Source organism: Eumetopias jubatus, unplaced genomic scaffold (genome assembly GCF_037043125.1).
Source record: "Eumetopias jubatus isolate StellerSeaLion01/CBP00866 unplaced genomic scaffold, mEumJub1_p1.0 scaffold_1, whole genome shotgun sequence".
Classification (NCBI taxonomy): Eukaryota; Metazoa; Chordata; class Mammalia; order Carnivora; family Otariidae; genus Eumetopias; species Eumetopias jubatus.
The window spans coordinates 54,658,824-54,671,414 of NW_028274807.1; the positions used below are offsets into that span (position 1 = coordinate 54,658,824).

General features: G+C 35.2%; 1 protein-coding gene across 1 annotated transcript in view; it reads right to left on the reverse strand.

Annotated features, from left to right (window-relative positions):
• Positions 1-982: 982 nt before the first annotated feature.
• Positions 983-12,591, reverse strand: part of CIP2A (cellular inhibitor of PP2A) — a 35,255-nt gene continuing 23,646 nt past the window's right edge. Inside the window, exons 14-21 of the mRNA XM_028110609.2 lie at positions 11,667-11,862; positions 11,116-11,190; positions 10,910-11,020; positions 5,678-5,874; positions 3,437-3,550; positions 3,114-3,196; positions 2,305-2,444; positions 983-1,288 (exon numbers count right to left, since the gene is read on the reverse strand). Of these exons, the coding sequence (XP_027966410.1) occupies positions 1,118-1,288; positions 2,305-2,444; positions 3,114-3,196; positions 3,437-3,550; positions 5,678-5,874; positions 10,910-11,020; positions 11,116-11,190; positions 11,667-11,862 (1,087 nt within the window). The 3' untranslated portion in view covers positions 983-1,117. The remainder of the gene's footprint in view (positions 1,289-2,304; positions 2,445-3,113; positions 3,197-3,436; positions 3,551-5,677; positions 5,875-10,909; positions 11,021-11,115; positions 11,191-11,666; positions 11,863-12,591) is intronic.

Here is a 12,591-nt window from a genome sequence, read left to right on the forward strand (position 1 = left end):
ATATTTAACATAATTAGCAAATTATGAAAATATGTCTAGTTTCTAAACATAAATTCAGATATACTATAGTTGAAAAACAGAAGTAAATCTAAGTTCACTTAAGTCACACGAAAATATAAGTAGGGAAGAAAACACCAAGCAAAATTAATGGTTGGAAACTGTAGCAATAAAACCAACTAAATATTGATACAAAAATTCTTCTTAAACACTACTTACAACATGTGATTCAAATGAAGAGTACTGAAAAATTCCTTTGTATTAAAAAAATACATAAGGATATTTAACCTATGCCTTAAAATTAAACGGCCAAATCAAAAACTATTTAAACAAAAGGCAATATATTAAATGCAATTCACATTTGAATTAATAAATAATAAATGTCTGAATATGTAGCAAGGCTGGAATCCAAGCTGTCCTTGTGCAAATCAAAAGAAATTCATAATTGATTGGAAATGATATGGGCAGACCAACATGGTACATTTAAAAAAAGAGTCAAAAACTAAGGCTATCTCAAACAAGTCTACAAATTATCATTTTTTTAAATGTGACAATGTATTCGTTTAACACATCTGATATTTTCTAATTTTTTCACATTATTTCTGTAACTATTCATTGCATTTTTTTCAAATTTAGAACTTATACCATATATCTTACTGCATTTTAAATGCAGGAATAAAATTATTTTAAATTCACTGAATTTTCTTTTGTGCTATTTAGAGAAAAACTTCTTGTGCAATGCTACGCCTTCTCTTTTTATACTAAATAACTGTATTTTCAATTTCTTAATCTTTAGGATTGTTATATCAGGAAAGTTTGATTTTAAAATCTAATCACAAATGAGAATAAAAAAAGCAGAAGAGTGGAAAGCAACTAAGGAAAAGGGAAAAACCTTAGAAAAACAATAATAGAGGTCAAGAAGAACATTCTAATTAAGAACCAAAGAAAGCTTTAAGCAATAAAAGCCAGAAACAGGAAGTAAAACTTTTAAGACCAAATAAAAATATTTATCAGATCAGGTTCTTTACTAAATTAATAATTAGATAATAATTTGCTATTGTTCCGGAGTCACAAATTACCTTCCCTACCACACCTCCCCCAGAACATAAATACATAACATCTATATACTGAGGTTCACAGTTTCTGGACTTATTTTTCCACCACTTAAACTGTGGATCATTGCTATCATATGAGAGTTTTTGTTCAACTCCTCTTGCTGAAGTTTCACCAGCGACTCTTTCTCTTCCAAACGACCTTCTAATTGGGCCTTTTGAACCTCTAGGGAGGAAGCCTAGGAATGGGGGTTGGGGGAGGAATTGAGGAAAACAAATTTAGCACGTCTTCCCTTCACAGATATTTTAAAATGTCTTATTTTTCATTTGTAAAACAACCATGTCAAAAGACACATTACAAATATGTATTATATCTTAGTTAATTAAGTTTTATGGTAAGCTTAAAATAAGTAATTATTAAACAACATAATACAAATTGGAAAGACACATTCAATTTGTCTTTTTAAGTCAATATTAGCAGCTGGAAATTTGCAGAAAATACTACACATCACAATTCAGAATCACTATTAAGATGACCACATTAAAGCAGAACCAGGAAATTGGTAAATGTGGCATTAAATTTTATGCCTCCTCTGTCACTTGTGCTCTGTAGTTGTTCAAACGGTCATTTAATCCTGGTGTGTCCCCATCTTCCTGGTAGCAGATGGGCCAGAAATTCATAGCTACCACACACACACAACCATCATAATGTGGAATGAGCAGTGGACTTCGATTCAGAATACTGAATACTTAGCTTTGTGACAGATCCTCAGTAAGTAACTCAAGACTCAGTTTCATTTGCAGGTTGAAAATATTTGATACTTATATATTAATATATTTGTTAAAGAGAAGAGGATTGAGAAAAATGTTTCAGAGTCCTTTGCAAATTATAAAGTTCTAAACAAATATGAACTACTATTATTATTCCCATCCCTAAAAGCTGGGAGAGGCAGCCAAATACAGCCACCTGTATGTGACATTCTGAACTGGGAATCCTTTTCTATATTCTTGGCCCACTTAAAAGCAGTAAGTGCTGGTACACAATATATATTTAATAAGTTTTTCATGACTTTAGGAATACAGGTTTTCACATTGTGAGAGAACCTTATTAAAAAAAACAACTGTCAATTTTCAAATTAGTAATTTTATTTAGAAGATATTACAAAGAACCAAAACTTTAATTTACCCAAATTCACCTTTTCCACAAAATCAGACTTACTCATCTACTACCAGTGAGAACTCAACAGATTCTTACCTTAATGCTCAATTCTTTTCTTATCTGTTCTGTTCTGTTTAATTCCTTCCTAAGGATATCAATGGTTTCTTCCTTATCTTCCCTTTCTTTTTGCAAGATTTTAATCTTTTCTTCTTGTACTTTTGTTTTTTGTTGCAAATCTTAAAACAAACAAACAGTCAGCTATATGCTCAGAGGTTGGATACTGATGTTACCCTGAAAAGGTTTATTAGCCACTATGTAATTAGAGCAAAAGAACAACTGTAAAAGTTCTACAGTATTTGATGAGTAAAAAAACACCATGAAACTCTTCCCCTAGGAAGAGTTCCATAGAAAATGCCAAATCTCCATGGCCCTTCCCTCTTCCTCTGTTCCTGATATTATATGTATAGTTATGAGGGGAAGGACAATCCTCAGGGCTTAAGGGTTAGAAAGATATAGAAAAGTATGAAAAATTATATAGGCAGATGTCTGTGTTCTAAGGCAAGTGAGTTAGAACAAAAATGTTTTTGTGGGTCATTTCAGAGCTACTGCCATTAAGAAGCTGGTAACTAAAAGTTACCTAGCACTGCCACCTGCTGTTAAAGTTCTTTTAAAACTCTTTCTTTTGAAAAGACATTTTCTCTAATTCCCAGATTTCAAAAAAAATATATTGCTTTTTCAATTTAATCTAACTAAACTGCTCCGTAAAATGGCAAGAAAAGGGAAGCTGTTTAAAATGTGATTTAAGGTTCAAAAAAATGAGAGAAGTAGAAAATAAAATCATGCTTTGATTTTTCTACCAACATATGTTAAAATATAGACAATATATTAAATAAGAAGCTACTTACTTGCTAGCTTACATTCTCTATCTACTAGTTGGTTCTGTACTTCTTTTCTCTGTTCTTCTTTCTCTATTAATTGGGCTATAGTTCTGAAGTTATAAAAAAATATAGACGAAAACATCAAGGAAATATTTCTTTTTCTCCCCAAGTATTTTAAGAGAAAATTAATAAGAACAGAATTACCTTTACATTTTGCCAAATATGTATTTTATAACTAAAATAAGTGGCAATTCTATTAATTTTATCTGTAAAAAACAACGCTCTGTATAAAGAGAATCACTGTTTTTGAAAAATCCAAAATAATTAGAATTAAGAACTAGGTATTTTACTTTTCATTTTGTTGCTTGAATGACTCATTCAACTTTTTCACTGTCTCAATTTGTTTATTCAGAGAATCACATGTCATCTGCAAATCTTTATTCTTCTGTTCAGTGGTTTCATTCCTGAAAAGACAAGATGAGTTGATATTTTTATCAAGGCAAACATATGATGGAGATGGAGAAAAGAAACGGAAGAGGAATGTCATGAACAATCAGGACATAAAGAAAATTAGACTAACTCTAAAAGACATTAAAGATGTATTTTGGCTGACTTAGAAGGTAATATTTACTATAAAAAGGAAAAGTGCAGGGCATTTAACTCATATTTATGGATATAGAGCTTTACAGATAACATTGCTCTACATAATTTGCTATATATATTAGTTATTTTCATAGTTAGATCTAGAAAATTTTAAAAAACTTCTGTAAAAGGATGAAGTTTATTAAAAAATAAAACATCTGCCATCATTAGCCTCTTGGGCATAATGTATGTTTAATTAAAAATGTCAAATTAATGAAGTAGTTGAGGATACTAAACTTCTCTTGCCTCTTTAGAGCTCTGCACCTAACAGGCCTGCTTAGTTTACTGGCAAAGTAAACACAGAAATACTTTTTTTTTTTTTTAAAGATTTTATTTATTTGACAGAGAGAGCACAAGCAGAAGGAGAGAGAGGGAGAAGCAGGCTCCCTGCTAAGCAAGGAGCCTGATGTGGGACTCGATCCCAGGACCCTGGGATCATGACCCGGGCTGAAGGCAGCTGCTTAACCAACTGAGCCACCCAGGCGTCCCAGAAATACTTTCTAAAGTGATACTTTGACACCCAAGTATCTTAAGCATAAAATGTCCTTTTTACTTCACTAAGTACAAACTGGTAGTACTGTCCAAATTTGCCTAGAAGTGTTTTATCTGTCACACACGATTTTTAAAATTCTGAATTTGAATGCCTTTAGATAGTCCCTACCTTTACAGATGACCCTTCTTTCCCCAGCCAACTTCATTATTTGTTATTTTTGGCCCTGGCAGGCAGGAGTTTTATGTCTTGGCCCCTCACTCACTATCTGGAACATCAGCGGGATGTTCTCGTGGTTCCTGGAAACGACGTATTTCCATGGGACCAATGCTTACTTTTTCTCGCATCCTGACTTAACACCCATAGTCCACTCTATCAGGGTTGCCTCAAACAGACTTTGAAGAAAGTTGTTGTTAGGAGAAAGTATCCTGTTTAGGAAACTGTAACGTCACAAATTTTCTAGATGCTATACATTTTCCACCCTTCATTTTTATTGATGGGAAAATAAGCACATGGACCTTGCAGAATTAAAATTTTCTAGATCTCTATATTAATAGCACAGATAGAATAGTTTTTCAAATCTGAACCAATCTTAAATTAGAGATTGAAACAAAGAACAAGTTAACCAGAATGTTTTATTTTTATTGTTTGGTAGAAAATACATAATTGTTCCGGGTCTTCTTTATAGCTCAGAAGTTTTAAAGTTGACCTAAAAGATAAATTTGACAAAGGAGGAAAACATGATTAATCTCCTATTTTGTTAGTAGGCATGTAAATTAGTGTAGCCTTTTTGGAAGAAAACGTGCCAATCCATCAAAAATTTGAAAGCACATACCCTTTAATCCAACAATTCATCTATAAGAATTTATTCCACAATTACATTCACACATATAAATAAACTATATTCAATGACATTAAGAAGTACTGACTACAAACTTAAGAGATGTTTTAAACACTAACACCTGAATTTCCATGCTAGTAGACTGAATACTATGAAATTGTTCATATTCAACGCATTTGATGTACAGAAATGGCCAATTCATACAGCTCAACTTAACACGATTTATGACAACTAAGGTCATTCAACATTTACGGAATGCATAACTGTGTACTGAGTACTGTTGCAGGTCCTAGGGGTTTGTCAATGAACAAAGCAGACTCAACTTGTTCTTGTGGTGCTAACACCCCAGGTGACTGAGGACTGCATGAATATAGGCAAGAAGCAGAGTCAACTGGAAAGAAACAAAGAGACCTGTATTCTGTTTCCGACTTTGATCTTGAGTTTGAGTAAGCAGTACTTCATTTATCTGTGATGTAAGTTTCTTGTCAACTACTTAACTTATGGAATTACCAGAATATGTGAATGTTTACAAAAGGATTTTAGAGCTACAGAAAAGACATGCTGTGTGTTCATTCTAGATTCCAACTTTACACAGAAACTTTTACTTTATTAATTTACCTCTGAACAAGTTCCATGTAGGATTTTGTCAGGATTTCATGTTCTTCAGCCACAGACTCTAATTTCCTATTATGTTGGAAGAGATGCTCGATATCACTCTGGGCTCTTTCTGATTCAACCTGTTGTGCCTTCAGCAACACACCAAGCTCTTCATTTTTTCTCTCAACTTCTCTCAACATACCAGCAAGTGTCCGTGCCTAAAACAAAACCAACAGAACAGAGGCTTTTCTACTACCATGTATATAATATGCTCATCTTCTACAATTTAAAAGGTTTGCCTATTATCTAATAGGCTAGCATCTATTGGGTTATATAAAGTTTTATTAGTTACATATATTATTACTTAACTACTTCTAATAAATCTAACACTGTTATAGTTATTTTACTTAAGAGACTGTCCTGACTAGAATATTCTCGGTATGACCAGACTCATGGAAATGAACACAATTATAACAAAAAGAAGGTAGCTCTACATTCAGTACTTAATTAAAAGGGTATGTGTGGTCCTTGGGACTAGCCATCAACACTAAACCATAAAGTTTACACAAATCAGTTTTCCCATTTCAGGTAGAAATTAAAAATAGGATTCTAACTATATCACAGATGTTTAAGCAAACACCTAAAATTAAGCTAGCCAATCAGGAATACAACCTAAATCAATATGAAAGTGTTTGTGCCAATTATAAGAACACATTATGAGCAACTATATGCCAGCAAATTCGATAATCTGGAAGATATGGATGCATTCCTAGAGACCTATAATCTACTAAAACTGAACCAGGAACAAATAGAAAACCTGAACAGGCCCATAACCAGTAAGGAAATTGAAGCAATAATCAAAAATCTCCCAAAAAACAAGAGCGCAGGGCCAGATGGCTTCCCAGGGGAATTCTACCAAACATTTCAAGAAGAATTAATACCTATTCTTCTGAAACTGTTCCAAAAAACAGAAATGGAAGAAAAACTTCCAAACTCGTTTTATGAGGCCACCATTACCTTGATCCCTAAACCAAAGACCCCATCAAACAGAATTACAGACCAATAACCCTGCTGAACATGGATACAAAAATTCTCACCAAAATACTAGCCAATAGGATCCAAAAGTACATTAAGAGGATTATTCACCATGACCAAGTGGGATTTATCCCTGGGCTGCAAGGTTCGTTCAACATCTGCAAATAATCAATGTGATACAATACATTAATAAAAGAGAACATGAACCATATGATCCTCTCAATAGATGCAGAAAAAGCATTTGACAAAGTATAGAATCCGTTCTTGATTAAAACTCTTCAGAGTGTAGGGACAGAGGGTACATACCTCAATATCATAAGAGCCATCTATGAAAAACCCACAGCAAATATCATTCTCAATGGGGAAAAACTGAGAGCTTTCCCCCTAAGGTCAGGAACACAGCGGGGATGTCGACTATCACCGCTGCTATTCAACATAGTACTAGAAGTCCTAGCCACAGCAATCAGACAACAAAAAGAAATAAAAGGCATCCGAATCAGCAAAGAAAAAGTCAAACTCTCACTCTTTGCAGATGATATGATACTTTATGTGAAAAACCCAAAAGACTCCACTCCAAAATTGCTAGAACTCATACAGGAATTCAGTAAAGTGGCATCCACAGAAATCAGTGGCATTTCTATACACCAACAACAAGACAGAAGAAAGAGAAATTGAGGAGTCGATCCCAATTACAACTGCACCCAAAACCATAAGATACCTAGGAATAAATCTAACCAAAGAGGCAAAGAATCTGTACTCAGAAAACTATAGAATACTTATGGAAGAAATTGAGGAAGACACAAAGAAATGGAAAAACGTTCCATGCTCATGGATTGGAAGAACAAATATTGTGAAAATGTCTATGTTATCCAGAGCAATCTACACATTTTATGCAATCCCTATCAAAATAACCATCAACTTTTTTCAAAGAAATGGAACAAATAATCCTAAAATTTGTATGGAACCAGAAAAGACCCCAAATAGCCAGAGGAATGTTGAAAAAGAAAAACAAAGCTGGTGGCATCACAATTCCAGCATTCAAGCTCTATTACAAAGCTGTCATCATCAAGACAGTATGGTACTGGCACAAAAACAGACACATAGATCAGTGCAACAGAATACAGAGCCCAGAAATGGACCCTCAACTCTATGGTCAACGAATCTTCGACAAAGCAGGAAAGAATGTCCAATGGAAAAAAGACAGTCTCTTCAACAAATGGTGTTGGGAAAATTGGACAGCCACATGCAGAAGAATGAAACTGGACCATTTCCTTACACCACACACAAAAAGAGACTCCAAATGGTTGAAAGACCTAAATGTGAGACAGGAGTCCATCAAAATCCTAAAGGAGAACACAGGCAGCAACTTCTTCGACCTCAGCCGCAGCAACTTCTTCCTAGAAACATTGCCAAAGGCAAGGGAAGCAAGGGCAAAAATGAACTATTGGGACCTCATCAAAATAAAAATCTTTTGCACAGCAAATGAAACAGTCAACAAAACCAAAAGACAACTGACAGAATGGGAGAAGATATTTGCAAATGACACATCAGATAAAGGGCTGGTAACCCAAATCTATAAAGAACTTAACAAACTCAACACCCAAAGAACAAATAATCCAATCAAGAAATGGGCAAAAGACATGAATGGATATTTCTGCAAAGAAGACATCCAAATGGCCAACAGACACATGAAAAAGTGCTCAACATCACTCAGCATCAGGGAAATACAAATTAAAACCTCAATGAGATACCACCTCACACCAGTCAGAATAGCTAAAATTAACATCAGGAAATGACAGATGTTGGCAGGGTTGCGGAGAAAGGGGAACCCTCCTACACTGTTGGTGGGAATGCAAGCTGGTGCAGCCACTCTGGAAAACAGTATGGAGGTTCCTCAAAAAGTTGAAAATAGAGCTACCATATGATCCAGCAATTGCACTACTGGGAATTTACCCCAAAGGTACAAATGTAGTGATCCGAAGGGGTACGTGCATCCCAATGTTTATAGCAGCAATGTCCACAATGTCCAAACTATGGAAAAAGCCAAGATGTCCATCAAGAGATGGATAAAGAAGATGTGGTACACACACACACACACACACACAATGGACTATTATGCAGCCATCAAAAAACCCGAAATCTTGCCATTTGCAACGATGTGGATGGAACTAGAGCATACTATGCTAAGTGAAATAAGTCAATCTGAGAAAGACAAGTATCATATGATCTTATTTTTATAAGAAACCTTTCCAGTAAAATGGATAAAACATTAAATTCTCCAATAAAATGAAAGACATATTCAACAGATATAGAATATAAGAATGTGCTATGGGAAGGGAGAAGACAAAATGATTCTAGTATCACTAGTTTTCTTTGTTGGAATTTATGATAAATTCAACACGCCATCAGTCAAGACAAATGAATCCGTGTCAAAAGAAGAAAAGGACAACATACGGTTATATTTATTCGTATTTTTTCAAATACATGTACTCTGAGAAGACTCTAAAGTTATTTTATGTGTCACTGATTTTAATGCCTCTCTCAAAAGTGAAATGACTTTATTACAATTCATTATAAATGATATCAAACTGTTGAGATTCCGTTTGTATTTGCTAGGAATTTCATATTACTGCAGTAAGCTCTCACTCCTAATGTACACATTGTGTGCATATATGCACACAGCACGATGTCAACCTTTCTGAGCACCTACCATGTGCCAAGTACTATGCTTGCTGAGGCCCTGGAGATACCGAGACCATCTCTGACATCAAGGGTAGGGGGCAGGGTTATACAATTTTCACATGTGCGGGAAGGAGAGGACCAGAGACAGCTTCCTAAAAAATGAGGCTATTTAAACTAAAATTGGAAGGATTATTAGGAGCTAGGCAGTGGAAGAGGAAAAGGTGTTCCAGACAAGGAACAGCAAGTACAAGGACAGGGAAACCTAAGAGTATGTCAAGTAACTGCAAAGCAATAGAACTGCATAAGAAACTACAAAGTAATCTGATATAGTTGATTGCAGAGAATGCACAGAAATGCAAGGAGATGCGGAATGAAAGTAGTTTCAAAATTCTGTGTGCCAAACTAAGGAATTTAAAATCATCTGCTGGGGCACCTAGGTGACTCAGTCATTAAGCGTCTGCCTTCGGCTCAGGTCATGATCTCAGGGTCCTGGGATCGAGCCCTGCATCGGGCTCCCTGCTTGGTGTGAAGCCTGCTTCTCCCTCTCCAGCTCCCCCTGCTTGTGTTCCCTCTCTTACTGTGTCTCTCTCTGTCAAATAAATAGATAAAATCTTTAAAATAAATAAATAAATAAATAAATAAATAAATAAATAAATAAAATCATCTGCTGAGTAAAATGGTAAGCCACTGCAGGGTATTTAGCACAGAAGCAATAAAATCAGATTACAGCCTCAGGAATCACTGTGGGGGAACAAGGGAGGGTGGAACCAAATACAAAAAGACAGATGACTTGGGATGCACATAGAGGGTGGTTGAGAAGAGGGCTCCAGACTGAAGGTAAAAAGACTAACTAGAGGCTGTGCTATGATTCATATAAAAAATGAAAAGGATTTGACCTGTAGCAAATAGTGGCAAGAAGAGACAAGGCAGAAAAAAGTAGTATTTAGAAGGTAGAATCAACTGGATTTGGTGAATGACTAATTGTAGGAAGTAAACTGTGTGACTTCCAGATTTCCTGTCTGGAAAACTCTTCAGAACAAGAGAGAATATACAAAAAAGTAAATTTTTAAAAAGGGTGATGAATTCAGGATTGGTCATGCTGAATGGGAAGTATTGCTATATATTTAAACAGAGCTATATAGGAAGCATTAGTGCTTAGGGTAAAGGATCTGGGCTCAGCACATAAAATTGGTGGCATTAACATTCTAGTAATTACGGACTGAAACCCTGGACCACCTAAAGAAGGGCAAAGGACTTAGAACATAATCCTGGGAAATCCCAACATTTAAAGGTTGAATGGAGAAAGAAGACCCTAAAGGATATAGGAAAAGAATATCCATCAGTGTAGAAAGAAAATCAGAAGATAATGGGGTGATCAAAATTAAAGGGGGAAGGGTTTCAAGATGGAGAGAGTAGTCATGTCAAATGCTGAGAACAGTTTACTTCAAAGAGTAACAAAAATATCACTAAAATTTTGTACATGTTCTACTTCATTTATTTTTCTACTTATCAGATAAATCTTTATATTGTACACACCTCTGTCTCAGCTTGAGTTCTTTGACAGCGATATTGAGCAATCAGTCTATCAGCCTGTGCAAGGGCCAGAGCTTTTGCTTCCAAAAGATCTTGTAGCCTGCTTTCTTTGGACTGTGAGAAAACATACCATTAATCTTTATCACTTACCAGAAAAACATCTATTAAAGCTTAACTGTTACGTATAGTTAAAATAAGTTTGTACTCACGGCTAATGTGGACAGTTTCATCTCATATACATCCATTATGTCAGATATTCTCACATCATTAATCTGATCCTTTACCTAAGTTTTAATACAAGTCAAAAATCAGAAAATTTTAACATTCAACACAATAAAAAAATAAATGCCTAGTGTGAAACTAAATCATTAAAACTTAATAATGAGTAACAAAGTACAAAAATGAATGCTGTATTAGGCGGTTCACAAACATTTCACTAACCTGGCTATTGCAGAAGAGTACCTGGGTAGGACTTGATATGCTTATGTATTATATTTCTTAAACAGGGTGATAGAGAGGATGGGGGTGGGCTAACTGGGTAAGACTGGGGGAAAAATGACTGCTGTGTTAAAATGTGGAAATTTTATGGCTAATTTTTTTCTTTCCAAATTCTCTAGAATATTGTTATTTTCATATTAAAAGATATTTCATTGATCAAATTTGCATCTAAAGTTATTTAAATAAATGTTATAATAAGGGCTAACATTTAGTTGGTATGTACCAGGCAGAATCCCATTTATAATGGCTATTTACCACTCACCACCATTCCAGCCTGAAGTTTCTCTATTAATTCCTCAATGTTCAATCCAGAAACTCTAGCTTTCAAAAGTGGAGGAGTTAAACATTTTACTGATGTTGGAAGACTGTGATTTAGTGATTGCAAAAGCATTCTCCTGGGTATATGTTCTGTTTCCTGTTGCCTATAGGCATTGTTTGCTGCTATACTTTCTCCAAGTCTGAATAGAAGTAAAAAAAAAGAAAAGAAAAAAGAAAAAGAATTACAAAAAAATGAAGGGGAGCCTGAGTGGCTCAAGTCAGTTGAGTGTCCAACTCTTGATTTCGGCCTAGATCATGATCTCAGGATCGTGAGACAGAGCCCCACCACAGGCTCCATGCTAGCTTGAGATTCTCTCCCCGCCTCTCTGTCTGCATCCCTCACCCCGCTTGTGCGCTCTCTCTCTCTCAATAAATAAAATCTTTAAAAAAAAATAGAGGAAAAGGCAGTTCATATAGACTTAGGGAATCTCTAGAATGGATCTTTGGGAATATAAGCCATCAAATATTTTTGAAGTAATCTTGGAGTCTATGAAGAAGCCAAATTTTGGAAAATACCCTAAATATTTGCAAAGGAACTGCTTTCCTACTTACAATCCTTTATAATGACAATTCCACCTCTGGTCTGGAGGCACTAGAACTAGTCTGTGAGTACGGATTATTTGTAAAAATTAAGTACAACGTTATTGTTATTGGTAAGAACATCCTTCTTACCATGGGCAACATCACCTGTCCTTTAGCTATGTCCTTTATCCTTGCCCTTTCTCACTCAATATCTTCTCACCAACCTGACTCCCATTCTGCCCCTTCCATTTATCATGTCTTGTTCCTGCCACACAGTCTTTGAATGAGTTGTTCCTTTACTAGAACATTCTTCCCACCAGATCTGCATAGAGTTGGCTCCTTCTTAT